Here is an 18,928-nt window from a genome sequence, read left to right on the forward strand (position 1 = left end):
GAGGACGTGCTTTCAATTTTTCACCATTGAGGATAATGTTTGCTGTGGGTTTGTTATATAAGGCTTTTGTTTTATTTAGGTCTGATCCTTCCATGCTTGCTTTCTGGAGAGTTTTTTTTTTTTTTTTTTTTAATCATAAATGGGTGTTGAATTTTGTCAAGGGCTTTCTCTGCATATATTGAGATAATCATATGGTTTTTATCTTTCAATTTTTTATAATGGTGTATCATATTGTTTGACTTGTGATATTGAAGAATGTATCCCTGGAATAAAGTCCGCTTGGTCATGATGTATTATCTTTTTAATATGTTGTTGGATTCTGTTTACTAGCATTTTGTTGAGGGTTTTGCATATATGTTCATCATTGATATTGGCCTGTAGTTTGTGTGTGTGTGTGTGTGTGTGTGTGTGTGGCATCTTTGCCTGATTATGGTATTAGGTTGATGGTGGCCTCATAGAATGAGTTTGAGAGTTTACCTTCCTCTGCAATTTTCTGGAAGTGTTCGAATAGGATAGGTGTTAGCTCTTCTCTAAATTTTTGGTAGGATTCACCTGTGAAGCCATCTGGTCCTGGGCTTTTCTTTGTTGGAAGATTTTTGATTACAGTTTGATTTCCATGCTTGTGATGGGTCTGTTAGGATTCTCTGTTTCTTCCTGGTTCAGTTTTGGAATGTTATACTTTTCTAAGAATTTGTCAATTTCTTGCAAGTTGTCCATTTTATTGGCATATAACTGGTCATAGTAGTCTCTTATAATCTTTTGTATTTCTGTGTTGTCATGATTTCTCCATTTTCATTTCTAATTTTATTGATTTGATTCTTCTCCCTTTTTTTCTTGATGAGTCTGGCTAACAGTTTGTCTATTTAATTTATCTTCTCAAGGATCCAGCTTTTAGTTTTGTTGATTTTTGCTATAGTCTCCATTTCTTTTTCAGTTATTTCTGCATTAATTTTTATGATTTCTTTCCTTCTACTAACTTTGGGTTTCTTCTGTTCTTCTTTTTCTAGTTGCTTTAAGTGCACATTATTTATTTGATGTTTCTCTTGTTTCTCGTGGTAGGCTTGTATTGCTATGAACCTTCCTCTTAGCACTGCTTTTATAGGTTTCGGGTTGTCATGTTTTCATTTTCATTTGTTTCTATGCATATTTTTATTTCCTTTTTGATTTCTTCCATGATCTTAACACAATGTGACTTTTACAAATGAATTCTCATAAAACCCCACCATCTTAAGTTGGAGACTACCTATACATACAAATATATCTACTGTCACTGTTTAAAAATATCAGCCTATATTTTGAATGTCATGTTGTTGTTTAGTTTCTAAGTTGTGTCCAACACTTTTGCAACCTCATGGACTGTAGCCTGCGAAGCTCCTCTGTCCATGGGATTTCTCAGCAGGAAGAATGGAGTGGGTTGCCATTTCCTCTCCAGGAGCTCTCCCTGACCCAAGGATTGAACCCCCATCTCATGCATTGGCAAGCAGATTCTTTACCACTGAGCCACAGCCTTATATTTTGACTATGTGAAAATAATAAAGTCTGTTGCTCAAACTCTTATTTATAATCAAAATATAATATCAGGAAGAAAATTCACAAGTGACATGGATTCCTCTTCTTTGCATATCCCCAAGAGAATTGAAAGCATAAATCTACACTAGGACTTGTACATGAATGTTCATAGGAACATCAGCCATAATGGCCATAAAGTGGTAACGATCCAAGTGTTCCTTAGCTGATGAATGGATAACCAAATATGGAATACCTATAGACTGGAATATTATTCAGCAATTAAAAAGGATGAAATACTGATGCATGCTTCAACATGGATAAACCTTGAAAATATGCTAAGTAGAAGAAGGCAGTCACAAAAGACCATAAATTGTATGATTCCATTTAAATGTAATGTCCAGAATAGGCAAATCCATGGAGACAAAAGGATAATTGATGGTTCCCTGGGGCTAGGAATGGGAGCAGAAACTGAGTAAAAATGGATATGAAGGGATTTTGGGGGATAATGTCAGTCAGTCAGTTCAGTCGCTCAGTTGTGTCTGACTCTTTGCGACTGCATGAACCGCAGCACACCAGGCCTCCCTGTCCATCACCAACTCCCAGAGTCCACCCAAACCCATGTTCACTGAGTCAGTGATGCCATCCAACCATCTCATCTTCTGTCAACCCCTTCTCCTCCTGCCCTCGATCTTTTCCAGCATCAGGGTCTTTTCAAATAAGTCAGCTCTTCGCATCAGGTGGCCAAAGTATTGGAGTTTCAGCTTCATCATCAGTCCTACGAATGAACACCCAGGACTGATCTCCTGGTTAATGTAATGTTCTCAAATTCACTTGTGGTGAGCACAATTCTATCCATCTTTAGAACCATACATTTACAATGGCTGAATTTTTGGTATATAAATTGTATGTTAATACAGCTAGTAAATATTCAAAAATTATAAATGCCTCCCCAGAAGAACCCCTGCAAAGCTTGAGATGATTAACTTCCTAAGAATAAAGAGAAACTTCCTAAGAATATAGAGAAACTTTATAGTGTGGCATCACACACATTGGGCATATTGCCATATAAGACATATGTATATCCTGGATTTCATAATCATGGTTCTGAAGTGTTCCAAACAACTGTTTATTCTTAACATGTTTGCCAAAGTAAAGAGCTGCTTTTAACCCATTAACAGCATCCCAGGAATGATACTTCCAAAGAGAAGACCAAAGGAAATGTCCATCTTTATATTACACAAAACATAAAGCAATAAAATGGCCTTATGGTTTGTGTAATATAAAGATGGACATTTCCCTGGTGGCTTAGTGATAAAGAATCTGCCTGCAGTGCAGGAGATCTGGGTTTGATCCCTGGGTTGGGAAGATCCCCTGAAGAAGGGCATGGCAGTCTACCCCAGTATTCTTGCCTGGAGAATTGGTGGGCTACAATCCATAGGGGTTACACAGAGTCAGACATGACTGAAGTGACTAAGCAGCAGCAGCAGTATAAAGATGGACTGGCATCATGGTCCTTTTCTAACCTTAAATTTTCAGTGATTAATAGGAGGGGGATTCTGGAGAGAGGGGACATATGTATGCCTGTGACTGATCTGTGTTGATGTGTGGCAGAGGCCAACACAATATCGTAGAGCAATTGTCCTCCAATAAATAAAGAAAAAGAAAAAACTTATCAGTGGTCAACCTCATTATTTACCTTGCTGACATTTAAAAATAATTCATGATAGATTCAGTCATTTTATAATGGCAGCAGTTCCTCACTATGTAGTGAAATATGTAAACATGCTGTGCTGTGCTTAGTCACTCAGTCATGTCCGACTCCGTGACCCCATGGATTGTAGCCTGCCAGGTTCCTGTGTCCATGGGGATTCTCCAGGCAAGAATACTGGAGTGGGTTGCCATGACCTTCTCCAGGGGATCTTCCCAACCCAGGAATAGAACACAGGTCTCCCACATTGCAGGTGAATTTTTTTTTACCATCTGAGCCACCAGGGAAGCCCAAATACTAAAGTTTTAGTTTTTATTATCAAATATATCAACAAATATTTACATTAAACCTTTTTCCTCCTAAATCCAAGCATATGTTAAAAGTTAGTATATGATTACTAAACACCAGACACAAACTTTTATTGGAATATTTTATTTTACATTTTATATTTAAAGAGAATCAATACAAATCGGGACCTATTTACAGCATTTCAAATCAGTGTACAAGAATGCAATGGTTTCATCCACTCTACATTTAGCCAACAAAAATACATGTCTATTCTGCTTTTGCTTAAATTCTGCTGGAATTTGTACTGGAAACAAAACTCTAAAACCAAAGATAAGCCACAGAAAATATAAAGTGCATTTTTATAATAGCTCTATTTAACTTTGGTGGATGAAGCTTCAAACTTTATAGTAAGGCACCTGGAATTCTCCCCCCCAACACCAATTCTTTTTCAAACACCAAGAAAATGCATTCACGAAATTTATAGCTACACAGATAGAATTTTATTTTACCTAATGTTATTTTATAAAGTCCATTTAGGTAAAATGTAAACTCAATTTTAAGTCAACTTTGTTTGGAAAACATTTTCTATAGACTAATTTCTGTAGACAAATTCATACACAGAGATCAATTACCAATTTTTGTGTGACTTATTAATAATCATTTTCAAATGGTATGATGATTTATATGTTCTGTTTTTGAAAGTCCCATAAGTAAGGTTTGAGAAATAGTTATACAGTGTTTTTGTAAGGAAAGTTTGTGTCTATGATCTTTTGTCAAATTGGTGTCATTAATATACCAATCAATCCAGTCCAGTCCATACTCTCTAAGAAACTATGCTTGACACTCAAATGAAGTAAATTTAGCCTGATTTTAAAAATAAGAAATTGTTAAAATGAGTATTTTGCTTTAATCTTGTTCTATCAACTTAATGCAGCTTAAATAGATATTTCATGAAGTACTAGCCTAAGTTTGCATTGTTTTTTAAATTACAATTCCAGATCAATATAAGCACCTGGAGAAAAACCCTGACACATATAGCCCAAGCTAAAGTAGTATTATTTTTAATTAAGATACTATCATAAAATAAAGTGATTATAGCTGTTCCACATTTTAAAAGCAACATGTTTTGATAAGAAAATTGTTATAAATGGAAAACATGATTACTTGACAAGAGTTTTGAATATTTAAAAATGTTGCTACTGCTATCAAGAGGAAACTTGCCTATGAAAAACATTATAATGTGTTTGTGGAAAAGGTTAATAGGTTTAGTATTTTAAGTCATTTAACTATAGCATAATATTAGTCATATCAGCACTTTCAGTATCATTCTTATTTTATTAAGTTTATCCAGTTCCTTAGTAGTAAACTAGGCCCTGATTGGCAGTTCTGTTATTACTAAAGGTTCAGGTTTTCTACTGATACAGATTTTATGATTTAATTTCTCGAACAGTGGTCTCCTGATCAGGACTTTCATCTTCTTCAAAGGTTGGGTTGTCAACGTGAGGAACAACATCCACTGCCATGGAATTTGCTTCATGGTTTACCAGCTGTAGATTTTCATCTTTAAAAAAAAATGGCATTTGAATCAGTTCTAATGAGGTGGATGAAACTGGAGCCTATTATACAGAGTGAAGTAAGTCAGAAAGAAAAACACCAATACAGTATATTAACACATATATATGCAATTTAGAAAGATGGTAACGGTGACCCTATATGTGAGACAGCAAAAGAAGACAGATATAAGAATGGACTTTTCAACTCTGTGGGAGAAGGCGAGGGTGGAATGATTTGAGAGAATAGCACTGAAACATGTATATTACCATATGTGAAATACATGACCAGTCCAAGTTTGATGCAGGAAACAGGGCACTCAGTGCCAGTGCACTGGGACAACCCAGAGGGATGGGATGGGGAGGGAGGTGGGAAGGGGATTCAGGATGGGGGACACATGTATACCTGTGGCTGATTCATGTCAATGTATAGCAAAACCCACCACAATACTGTAAAGTAATTAGTTTCCAACTAAAATAAATTAATATTTAATGGCAATTTTAGGATGCTTTTACCCCTCTGTTCTTTAAGACAAAATTCAACACACATGTCTAGAAGTCTTTCTTATCTAATTCAATCACACTCTGATTATCACACTAATTCCCTGTTTCTTTAAAATGATTTTGCTGCCTTACATAAAGCACTTATATGTGTGTGCTCAAGTCGCTTCAGTTGTGCCTGACTCTTTGTGATCCTATGGATTGTAGCCTGCCAGGCTCTCTGTCTATGGGATTTCCCAGGCAAGAATACTGGAGTGGGTTGCTATTTCCTCCTCCAGGGGATCTTCCCAACTCAGGAATCGAACCCTTGCATCTGGTATCTCCTGCATTGGCAGGCGGGTTCTTTACCACTGCGCCCAGGGAAGCCCTAAAGCATTTATGGCATTATATTAATTTACAATTACTATTTTGTTGATTCATACATGTGCTTATTTTTACCTACATCATAGCATTCTTAAGAGCAACAGTTGTGTCTTCTGTTTCTTCTCTATTCTAAATAATAATAGCTCTTAAAATCAACTTCATGTTTGAATCACCTGGGCACTTTAAAAAATTATCTATGCTTTTTCATAAACATAGATAGATTGATAAGATAGATCTGTGTACATGCTCAGTCAAGTCCAACTCTTTATGACCCCATGGACTGTAGCCTGCCAGGTTCCTCTGTCTATGGGATTTCCCAGGCAGGAATACTGGTTGTCATTTCCTTCTCCGGGGGATCTTCCCAACCCAGGGATTGAACCCACATCTCCTGTGTCTCCTGCATTGCAGGCAGATTCTTTACTAACTGATAGATAGATAGATAGACAGAAGGACTAAAGCTAATCAACCAGGAAGTTGTGGAGGGAGTTCCCAAAATGGAATACAAGTAGTAACAAGTGAATATAATTATTTTATAGATGAAATATATATAATCGTTCTGAAGAGAGTGGGAAAGAAAAGAACTAACCTAAGTAATTTTGGAGACTGATATTTTGACTATATCCTATAAGGTTAAAACCAAAGAACTACACTGGTTAGTGAAACTGTTTTTCACAAGGGTATGTTAGCAATGTTACAACTTACATGTACTTTAGGATTGAACAAATAAGTAAATATACTGAGGATAATAATAGCCGGGTTTCTCAATGTCCAAGAATGGAGTTAAAAGTAAGGAAAGAGGAAGGCTAGAATAAACTCTGTGATGTTGGATTAGAATCATACATCAGTATGAACTAGCTGTTCTTCTGTTAGGTCAATGTAGGTGTGTGTATATTTGTGTGAGTACATACACATATTTCCTCGCTTTGTTCCTTGAAAGGGCTAATAGCAATGATACTCCAAAAGCAATGAGCGTACCTAATGCCCGATCTTGATTCTGAGGTGCTGTTCTCCAATAAAAGCCCCCACTCCCTGATTCTAGGGTTAGGGCAAGAGAGCAGATTAACCTAGATTCTAGCCTAGGGGCCAGAAAACTACAGCTCGCAAGCCAAATCCATAGCTAAGAGTGATTTTGACATTTTTAAGAGGTTGGAAGATAAAACAACACTGTCTCAGCCCCCAAAGCAACAAAGACCTAAAGTCTTCAAAGCCTAAAATATTTACTATCTGGCCCTTTACAGAAAAAGTTTGCCAATCCTTGGCCTAGAACATCTTGTGATAATAGAAAGTAAGGAAGCGCTCAAAAAAAAAAAAGGGGGGGGGCGGGGTTATTTTGAAAGAAAATCAACCAACTTGAGGGAGTTCCCAATGACCAAATCTAGGGCAATCTAAGCATGAATAAATCATGAGAATAATATTATGGAGAAAAAGAAATATCTGTGAGTCCATATTATTATAAACAGTTGAATAAATAAGTGGAGAAATGGTATCTCTTCTTTAAATTAGAAGCTTAATTAATGTAGAAAGAAGGATAGAAACAGAAAATCACCATTTGGCACATACTTCAGTAATAATTATTGTAAGCAAGAACTATCAATGATTGCTAAAATTAGTAAGTAAAAATTATGATGAGAAACAGGACATTTGCATAGTTTCCAAGTGTTTCTCTATAAAACAATAACTATAAAGGGAAAAATAATAACTTTAAAAGAAGAGGCTTGGCAGATACCACCTTAACCAAGTGAACAAAGTTAAAAACATTGATAATAAGACATGGGCATAATGTGCCTCATTATATGATATCAGGCAGACAAGATAAGATATGTGGTTTTCTTGCCAGAAATAGACAATGGACAATGATTTTAAACATTGGGAAACAGCAGACAATTCCAAATTGAAGGATATTCTTCAAAGTAACTAACTGGTGGCCTTCAGAGGTGTCAAAGTTAAGAAAAATGAAGACTTAGAAACAGTCACATATTAAGACTAAAAGGACATGACAGTTAAATGTAATGTGGACCTCTCAGCAGATTGGGTATAGAAAGAACATATCCAAACATAAAGGACATATATAGGGACTTCCCTGGTGGTCCACTGGTTAAGATTCCAAGCTTCCAATGCAGGGGGTATGGGTTGGATCCCTGGTCAGGGAGCTAAGATCTCACATGCCTCACATGCCTCATGTGTGAGATGAACTAATATTTGACAAGGGAACCAAAAACATCCAGTGGGGAAAAGACAGTCTTCAATAAATGGTGTTGGGTAAGCTGGATAAATATGCAACAGAATGAAACCGGACCTCCATCTCATACCACTTAAAAAATGAACTCTAAATAGATTAAGGACTTAAAATGCCAAAATCAACAAACGGGACTACATCAAACCAAAAAGCTTCTGCTCAGCAAAAAATAATCAAAAGAATGAAAAGGCAAGCTACAAAATGGGAAAAAATATTTGCAAACCACATATCAGGTAAGGAGTTAATATCCAAAATATGTAAGGAACTCATACAATTCAATAGCAGAAAAGTAAATAATCTGATTTAAAACTGGGCAGAATTGAAATTTTGAGGGGAAAAGATATTTTCCTAAAGAAGACATGTGTGCATGCTCAGTCATCTCCAACTCTTTGCCTCCATGGACTGTAGCCCATTAGGCTACTCTGTCCACAGGATTTTCCAGACAAGAACACTGGAGTGGGATGCCATTTCCTCCTCCAGGGGATCTTCCTGACCCAAGGATTGAACCTGCATCTCTTGTGGCTCCTGCATTGGCAGGCAGAATATTTACTGCTGACCCATCTGGGAAGCACCCCAAAGAAGACATGTGGATACAAATGGCCAATAAGTAGATGAAAAGATGTTAATCACTAATCATCAGGGAAATGCAAATCAAAACCACAATGAGATATTGCCTCACGCTTGTTAGAACAGCTATTATGAAAATGATAACAGACGAGTGTTGCAAGGATGTGAAGAAAAGGGAACTCTGGTGCACAGTTGGTGGGAATGTATATTGGTATAGCACTACGGGAAACATGTATAGAGGTTCTCAAAAAACTAAAAATAGAACTACCATATCATCCAGCAATCCAACTTCTGGGTATACACCCAAAAGAAATGAAATCATTATCTTGAAGAGACAGCTGCACCTCCATGTTCACTGCAGCATTATTCACAATAGCCAGACATAGAAGTAACCTGTTTCTATTGACTGATCAACAGATAAAGAAAACGTGAGATACATATATATGTACACATACACACACGAATATTACTCAGCCATGAGAAAAAAAGGAGATACTGCCATTTGCAACAACATGGATAGATCTTGAGGATACTGTGCTAAGTGAAATAAGCCACACAGAGAAAGACAAACACTGTATGATAACACTTATATGTGGAATCTTTTTTTAAAAGGTCAAATTCATAGAAACAGAATGGTAGTTGCCAGAGGCTAGAAGCAGGGGGGAATGGAGAAATGTCCATCAAAGGATACAAGTTTCCAGTTATAAGATGAATAAGTTCTTGGGAATTTAATATATAGCATGGTGACTACAGTTAACAATACTGTAGTAAATACTTGAAAGTTGCTAAGCATAGATCTTAAATGTTCTCACCACACACACACACACAATTTATAATTATTTGAGACGATAGATTTGGTAACTAATCTTTCTCTGGTTATATGTCAAGTATATTTCAATAAAACTAGGGGGAAATGAGAGAAGAGGAAATGCAATGTGGGATCCTAGGACAGAAAAAGGACATTAAGGGGTCAACTGGTAAAATTTGAGTAAGTGCAATTTAGTTCCTAACATTTTATCATACAATTTCCTGATTTTGATAACTGTATATGGTTATATACGATGTTAACATTTGGAGAAGTTCAGTGATGGGCATTCTTTTTACTATTTTTGAAACATTTTTTAAGTCAGGCTGAAATTATTAAAAAAAAAAAACAAAAAACTGTGCTTGGGTCCCACATCTCATGGATTCTGACTGAACTATTCTGGGGTAGAGTCCAGGTATCAGTAATGTTTAAAGTTCTTCTGGGTGATCCTAATGTGCAGCAAGGATTAAGAACTAGGGGCCCTATTCTGTGGTTCTCAAAGTGTGGTCCCTGGACAAGCAGAATCATTACCACCTGGAAACTTCTTAGAAATGAAAATTCTCAGGGCCCATCTCAGACCTATTGAGTCAGAAACTAGTGGTTGCCACTCTGCTTGTTTTTTTTTTTTTTAATAAACTTTTATTCATTTATTTTATTTTGGCTGTGCTGGGTCTTTGTTGCTGTGCACGAGCTTTCTCTAGTTGCAGCAAGTGGGGGCTAACTCTCTAGTTGCAATGCATGGGTTTCTTGTTGCTGTGGCTTGTCCTTGCAGAGCATGGGCTCTAGAACGCAGGCTTCAAGTTGCGGCGCAGGGGCTTAACTGGCCCGCAGCATGTGGGATCTTCCTAGACCAGGGATTGAACCTGTGTCCGCTGCATTGCAAGGCAGATTCTTAACCACTGAACCAGGGAAGGCCCTCCCCTCTGTTTAAACAAGCCCTCTAGGTGACTCAAGGTATGCTTAACTTTGAAAACCAGTGCTCTAATAAAACTCAGCACAATGATGGAACACACAGGCACGAACTAACCAACTGTATGTTTTCGAAGCTATTTAAACCAACTATCACCATAATAATCAGTAGTTAATAGGAAAGGTGCCAAAACAATTAATATATAATTGTATGTGAGTGTGTGTGTGTGCTCAGTTGAGTTTGACTCTTTGCAACCCTGTGGACCGTAGCCTGCCAGGCTCCTCTGTCCACGGGATTTTCCAGGCATAAATACTGGAATGGGTTGCCATTTCCTCCTCCAGTTGACAAGTCTACTTTACTATTAATGTTAAATTTTGCTGTTCTAATATTTTTTTCAAAACCAATTTAAAAATTCACGGTTGTAGTCTGATCTCAAAGCAAAGTGGTGGTGGTGGTGTAGTCACTCAGTCATGTCCGACTCTTGTGATCCCATGGACTGTAGCCTGCCAGGCTCCTCCATCCATTAGACTCTCCAGGCAAGATTACTGGAGTGGGTTGCTGTCTCCTTCTCCCTCAAAGCAAAGTATATTCTCTTAATTTAAGACATATGACTGAGGCACCAATTCATCTATTAGCAGTATCTCTAAACTATAGGAGAAGTAGCCAAGAAGGAAAAGTAACCCTTAAATTATGAAACCCCAAATATCAATATATAAAAGGGATGGCAAGTGTGCCACTTCTATCCATGATTACATTTTAAGTAGTCACAAAAGTCACACTAACATATTCACCTTCAAAGATGTTGGTTTAAGTCAATTTAATATTTGATTTGTTTGAAGAGCATAATAAAGTATTAGGAAACTAAGCTTAAATTTCTTAACTTTTATTTTTTCTCTGACTCTGAATGGGAGGATTTTACCCCAAGGCCATACCAATTCTATGTATCCATTTATTTGGGTGCTCACACTTGTGACGGTTGTACATTTGGCATGCCTCAAACATTTAGTGTCTGAGCAAAATCCAATCATATGAGGAAGTAACATAGGTTGTTGACTTTATAACAGGTATTCTTAGACTGGTTTGGGTTTTGGTTACTGACTTTAGAAATAGCATATGGCTTCTAAAAGTGAAGAAAAGGCAGGGTAAAGATGAATATTTCTGTATGTGTAACTTTTCTACAAACTATTAGATGTAAATTAGAATATCTCACCATCTCAGCATAATAATGATGACTAGGGGCCACAGTTGAACTGTAAAATAAAAAATTACAACTGAAATACAAAGAAATACTTCCCTTAGATATCAGAAGCTTATCTTAAAATACATGATTTTAAATCAGGGCTAATTTTATATTTAATAAAACTTCTGGTTTCCTAATGTTGAAACAAATCTACTCCACACAGCTTAAACATCTCTGTCCAATTTATATTATAGTTACAGGAAACATATTACTTTATTCTTATTAAGGCAAACAAACACCATTTATGTGGGTTAAACTATTATTCCTTTTATTTTATTTATTTATTTTTGGCTGTGCTGGGTCTTATTTGCTATGCGGGCTTTTCTCTAGTTGTGTGAGTGGGAAAATCTATTCTGTGTGGTCACTCATTCAACACTTATTTTAGTATTTGCTGTGAGGCAGCTTGTACTAGGTGCTGGGTGTACAATAGTGAACAATAAGACACTGTCCCTACCCAAATGGACTTTTTAAGGTTTTAATACAATTCAGTGCAATAAGTGCAATGATAGAAGTTCTGTGGAAGTAGACAGTAGGGCCACACATATAACTAAAGATAGGCTTCTCAGGGGAGCAAGTTTTCTTTTCAACATTTTATTTTGTATTGGGAACTAAGATACAAATACAAAATAAAACTAAGATACAGAAAACTAAGATCATGGCATCTGGTCCCATCACTTCATGGGACATAGATGGGGAAACAGTGTCAGACTTTATTTTTGGGGGCTCCAAAATCACTACAGATGGTGATTGCAGCCATGAAATTAAAAGACGCTTACTCCTTGGAAGGAAAGTTATGACCAACCTAGATAGCATATTCAAAAGCAGAGACATTACTTTGACAACAAAGGTCCGTCTGGTCAAGGCTATAGTTTTCCCAGTAGTCATGTATGGATGTGAGAGTTGGACTGTGAAGAAAGCCGAGCACCAAAGAATTGATGCTTTTGAACTGTGGTGTTGGAGAAGACTCTTGAGAGTCCTTTGGACTGCAAGGAGATCTAACCAGTCCATTCTGAAGGAGATCAGCCCTGGGATTTCTTTGGAAGGAATGATGCTAAAGCTGAAACTCCAGTACTTTGGCCACCTCACATGAAGAGTTGACTCATTGGAAAAGACTCTGATGCTGGGAGGGATTGGGGGCAGGAGGAGAAGGGGACGACAGAGGATGAGATGGCTGGATGGCATCACTGACTCAATGGACATGAGTCTGAGTGAACTCCGGGAGTTGGTGATGGACAGGGAGGCCTGGCGTGCTGCGATTCATGGGGTCGCAAAGAGTCGGACACGACTGAGCGACTGAACTGAACTGAACGCCAATTAACAATGTTGTGATAGTTTCAGGTGAACAGCAAAGGGACTCAGCCATCCATATATATGTATCCATTCTCCAAACTCAAAGGGAAGCAAGTTTTAAAGGAGGAACAGGAGTTGGACTTGACTTCCCCAATTTCTTGGTGGAGGAAGAGTGGAAGGAATGGGCAGAGAGAAGAGAGTGGTTCAAACTATGACTGTTGAATTAAGGTTAGAAATTAGGAGATCGATTAAAGGAAAAATTATATTGAATCAAAAGGAAAGGGAGAGGGAAGAATCTAGGATTCTCCCTAAGTTTCTGGATTGAGGCACCTGGGTTGGTGTTCCTACCATTAATGCAGATAAAGAATACGGGAGAAGGAATATGAATCGTCATTTTATTTGCTTCTCAAATTCTCTGCAAAAACTGTTCTGCCTTCCACCCTCCCCCATAAAAACAGAACACCAAAATGGTAGGTTGGGACTTTTCTTCTTCGTTTAAACTGACCTGGCAATAAACTGAATTATCCCATACACTCATGCCTCCTGCATAGCAGGCAAGAATTCTACCACTGAACTACCAATGCTGCTAAACTGAATTACGCCATACCCTCTTCTTTCTCATCACTGAATTCTATTAGCACACAGTTACAGGAACCAAAAATTCATCTGAGGCTAAGAGACAATGATTATCTATTATAGGTAGAATAAAACACAGATTATTAAGATTCTTATGACTACTTTGTACTCTGCAAACTGTTCAAAGATTAGATTACAATATGAGGTTTGCTTTTGCATGATGGTATTCCTCGTGACCCCTGTACAAATGGTATCTATGTCACTGATAAGCCTATCAAGGACAAAGGTTCATGTTATAGGAAGCTGCAACTTTTACAAGTCATCTTGACATTTCATTTTCCTCCGATTTTTTAGGCCAGAATTAGGTCATCTCAAAATGGGGACTGAGGAAAAACTATCAAACCAACAAAAACCAAAAGAGAAAGGTAGAAGTTAAAGAGAGAGAAAATAATTTGTATAGGGGTTTTCTCTAAGGAAAAAAGTAACAGAATTCCCTAAAATCTCTCTATTGGTATGGCATTACTATTTTGAAATTAATACATTCACTTTTAGTTTCCAAGGTTTGTTCATTTCATGGCAAATAACAGGTGGCAGCACACTGTTCTTAAACACAGTTTCCCATCTGGCAAAAAAAGGAGGGGGTGGTTCTGGAGAAGTTGTGTATAAATCAAGGTTTTGGAAATTAAATTATATTTTATCATTCCATAATTTCTGGTTGATATGCAATAAAGAATGGCTTCTAAAGTTGAAAACTTGTCCTTAGCTTCTGTAAGTTAATAAATCAACACTTAAATGCATTTGAGAGCAACTTTCTAATAAAAAATCTTTTTTCTGTGAATAAACCCCATTCTTAAAGCATTTCATCTGTTTCAGGTACATTTGAATATGTGTATATTAAGTCAAAAGAGCGGTGCATCCTGCATTGCATCACTGTCACTAGAAAAAACCTGGAATGTGTTAATTGTGTTAATGGATAAACAGAATAAATGCTAAAAAACAGGAGTACTCTGCCTGAGTGTCTAATCTCCAGCGGATCATTTGTGGGGCACTTGGGGCCCCTCAGCCTGGTGCTCACTTGCTGAGTGTGCATGTTCCTCCAAAGGTGGTTCATCTGCTCCCTGAACTGAAGCATATCCAGATGAAGCAGTCTCACTGCGGTTATCCTCTTCATGAGGAGAGGCATTACTGGAAGTTTCATTGGATACAGGAACTTGTAAAGACACTGACCCATCTTCAACATCCACCTGTGGAAAGCATTTGACCACATTAACAGGATCTCAGAGTACACACTTTTCCTTGACATATTATTACAAAGTTTCTTCATAGGTGACTTCTTAGAGCAAGGCTTCTTGACTTTTGAAACTTACAATCTATTTTTTGATGATCACAAACATCTCTTGCTGGTCCCAGCCAGAGCACTGGAATAACAGGGTCCAATGGGGTGAAAGATGTTACAGGCAGACTGCCATCAACATTTGACATGTTTATCTGGGTGAACACTTCATAATATAATGCCTGAGACAAGGAACACACTCAAAAAACAAATTCCTATGCTGTCCCCTAGGAGTATTGAGAATCACTGTCATCTATATATCTCCTCAAGTCAGGAAGATTCTGTTGATCTTGAGTCTCTGTTGTGTATATTGTGAAACAGGTAGTTTTTTCACTTATGAAATATAATTCAATATTTATTATACTTTCTCAAACTTTACATGCTCATTTAACTACAAGTTTGGTTGCAATGCAATAGTAAGATAGTAAAAAACAACAAGGGGTATCAGAAGTCAGCTGGGGTTATCACTTCAAGTTCTGACCACATAATAAGTACATTTGAGGAGGGGGAAGAAGGAGGAAAATAGAGGTGGTCCAACATGGCATCTCACTGTCACTATGATATAAGTAGTTCCCATTTTTGGTATAACCTATAAGTCTAGCACATTGTATAGTTAAAAAATAGGATGATAACTTTCTGAAGGTTAAGATATATAAATAACACACTGGTTAAGTTCCTTTGTATAAATAGTTTAGCAATGTTTACCTCAATTCCCAAAGCTTTGAGTATGTCACATTTGCACATGGGGCAAGTCCTGTGTTCTAACAGCCATGGGTCAACACATGTCTTATGGAAAACATGGCTAATGAAGGAAAAACATATAAATTGGTTATCTGTTGTGAAATAGCAACAACGCTTTGCCTAATATACTAACAAGTTACTCTATAAGTTTACTTGGTCTTTTAACAAATGACTTTTTTCCTTTTAAAACACACAATTACAGAAACAAAATTTAGAAATTTCATAATACAGTACTTTTAAATATAAAAGCCTCATTACCCTAGCTTCATAAAAACTATTTTTAATACTACTTATGAAAAAATAGTTAAGATATTGCCTGATCTAAGATGTACAGTAATTCGGATCTTGATTATTTTGTTATATCCTAACTAGACCATTCAGGTATGACCTAAATCAAATTCCTTATGATTATACAGTGGAAGTGAGAAATAGATTTAAGGGACTAGATCTGATAGATAGAGTGCCTGATGAACTATGGATGGAGATTCACAACATTGTACAGGAGACAGGGATCAAGACCATCCCCATGGAAAAGAAATGCAAAAAAGCAAAATGGCTGTCTGAATAGGCCTTACAAATAGCTGTGAAAAGAGAACCGAAAACCTGAGGAGAAAAGGAAAGATATAAGCATCTGAATCCAGAGTTCCAAAGAATAGCAAGGAGAGATAAAAAGCCTTCCTCAGTGATCAATGCAAAGAAATAGAGGAAAACAACAGAATGGGAAAGACTAGAGATCTCTTCAAGAAACTTAGAGATACCAAGGGAATATTTCATGCAAAGATGGGCTCGATAAAGGACAGAAATGGTATGGACCTAACAGAAGCAGAAGATATTAAGAAGAGGTGGCAGGAATACACAGAAGAACTGTACAAAAAAGATCTTCATGACCAAGATAATCATGATGGTGTGATCACTCGCCTAGAGCCAGACATCCTGGAATGGGAAGTCAAGTGGGCCTTAGAAAGCATCACTACGAACAAAGCTAGTGGAGGTGATGGAATTCCAGTGGAGCTATTTCAAATCCTGAAAGATGATGCTGTGAAAGTACTGCACTCAATATGCCAGCAAATTTGGAAAACTCAGCAGTGGCCACAGGACTAGAAAAGGTCAGTTTTCATTCCAATCCCAAGAAAGGCAATGCCAAAGAATGCTCAAACTACCACACAATAGCACTCATCTCACATTCTAGTAAAATAATGCTCAAAATTCTCCAAGCCAGGCTTCAGCAATATGTGAACTGTGAACTTCCAGATGTTCAAGCTGGCTTTAGAAATGGCAGACGAACCAGAGATCAAATTGCCAACATCCGCTGGATCATGGAAAAAGCAAGAGAGTTCCAGAAAAACATCTATTTCTGCTTTATTGACTATGCCATAGCCTTTGACTGTGTGGATCACAATAAACTGTGGAAAATTATGAAAGAGATGGGAATACCAGACCACCTGACCTGCCTCTTGAGAAACCTATATGCAAGTCAGGGAGCAACAGTTAGAACTGGACATGGAACAACAGACTGGTTCCAAATAGGAAAAGGAGTACATCAAGGCTATATATTGTCACCCTGCTTATTTAACTTATATGCAGAGTACATCATGAGAAACGCTGGGCTGGAAGAAGCACAATCTGGAATCAAGATTGCTAGGAGAAATATCAATAACCTCAGATATGTAGATGACACCACCATTATGGCAGAAAGTGAAGAGGAACTAAAAAGCCTCTTGATGAAAGTGAAAGAGGAGAGTCAAAAAGTTGGCTTAAAGCTCAACATTCAGAAAACGAAGATCATGGCATTTGGTCCCATCACTTCATGGGAAATAGATGGGGAAACAGTGGAAACAGTGTCAGACTTTATTTTTGGGGGCTCCAAAATCACTGCAGATGGTGACTGCAGCCATGAAATTAAAAGATGCTTACTCCTTGGAAGGAAAGTTATGACCAACCTAGACAGCATATTCAAAAGCAGAGACATTACTTTGCCAACAAAGGTCCGTCTAGTCAAGGCTATGGTTTTTCCAGTAGTCATGTATGGATGTGAGAGTTGGACTGTGAAGAAAGCTGAGTGCCGAAGAATTGATGCTTTTGAACTGTGGTGTTGGAGAAGACTCTTGAGAGTCCCTTGGACTGCAAGGAGATCCAACCAGTCCATTCTAAAGGAGATCAGTCCTGGTTGTTCTTTTGAAGGACTAATGCTAAAGCTGAAACTCCAGTACTTTGGCCACCTCATGCCAAGAGTTGACTCATTGGAAAAGACTCTGATGCTGGGAGGAATTGGGGGCAGGAGGAGAAGGGGACGACAGAGGATGAGATGGCTGGATGGCATCACCGACTTGATGGACATGAGTTTGAGTGAACTCTGGGAGTTGGTGATGGACAGGGAGGCCTGGCGTGCTGCGATTCATGGGGTCGCAAAGAGTCAGACATGACTGAGCGACTGAACTGAACTGAACTGAACTATAAACTAGTACAATTAGTCATTCTTGGTAATATAGACAAAAGTATTGAGTGCAAAATAATTCTCATAATTTAGGAAATGTGACAAATTCCAAGAATACCACTATTTAATAGCAAAAAGGAAGAATGTTAAGAATAACTTCCAGGAGATGGATAATGAAAAGCTAACAAACACTTCCAAATAGGTGCTCATAAATTGATTTTATTTTTTCTCAACAGGATGGGCAGAAATCTTTTGAATTAAATTATCCAGTACCGCTCACACACAAACACACAAATAAACAGTGGTGCTGGCTACACACACACACACATACACACACAATCAACAGTGGTGCTAGCTAGGTTCTCAGTTTTTTACAGAAGTAGTTTCCAAATTGTACCAGATTATGGAAACTTCATATAGTTAGCCTCATACTATTTCCAATGATATTAAAAATAAAGCAATCATCTGTATTTAAGTGAAAAGAAGTTAAAAACAAACACTTTATTTATTTGGAGACATTCAAAATAGTTTCCTGCACTATAATCATTTTTGTAAATCAGCTATTTTTATTGACAACATAAAAGAAAATCAAACTTACTTGCAGGTTAGGATGCGCACCAAATCATTTGGTTTATATAGTTCAATACACACGGCACAACTATCTCCATCAGGGCCGATTTCCTAAGAGCAAAGAGTTACTGTTATTCTGATGGATAAGAAAAACACACTAAACTACAGAGCAAGATCAGAATATACATGTATTTAATACATTACTTAAATTCCTACAGAAGGAGCATCATATCACTAAAATGACTTTCAATAAGAAATTTAAAATTACCTAGACTTAACTGGAATCTAAAAAAAAGCCAAACTTATA

General features: G+C 37.3%; 1 protein-coding gene across 3 annotated transcripts in view; it reads right to left on the bottom strand.

Annotated features, from left to right (window-relative positions):
• Positions 1-3,633: 3,633 nt before the first annotated feature.
• Positions 3,634-18,928, bottom strand: part of RNF128 (ring finger protein 128) — a 100,510-nt gene continuing 85,215 nt past the window's right edge. For 2 of the 3 annotated variants that reach the window (XM_086389672.1, XM_086389671.1), the window contains exons 4-7: positions 18,650-18,732; positions 15,582-15,678; positions 14,619-14,787; positions 3,634-5,066 (exon numbers count right to left, since the gene is read on the bottom strand). In XM_086389672.1, coding sequence (XP_086245798.1) covers positions 4,933-5,066; positions 14,619-14,787; positions 15,582-15,678; positions 18,650-18,732 — 483 coding nt within the window. In that variant the 3' untranslated portion in view covers positions 3,634-4,932. Of the gene's footprint in view, positions 5,067-11,647; positions 11,688-14,618; positions 14,788-15,581; positions 15,679-18,649; positions 18,733-18,928 lie in introns of all 3 variants that reach the window. The other variant, XM_086389673.1, reaches the window with a different exon arrangement.

This window comes from Bos grunniens, chromosome X (genome assembly GCF_055505025.1).
Source record: "Bos grunniens cultivar Pamir isolate PY7600 chromosome X, Bosgru_T2T1.0, whole genome shotgun sequence".
Classification (NCBI taxonomy): domain Eukaryota; kingdom Metazoa; phylum Chordata; class Mammalia; order Artiodactyla; family Bovidae; genus Bos; species Bos grunniens.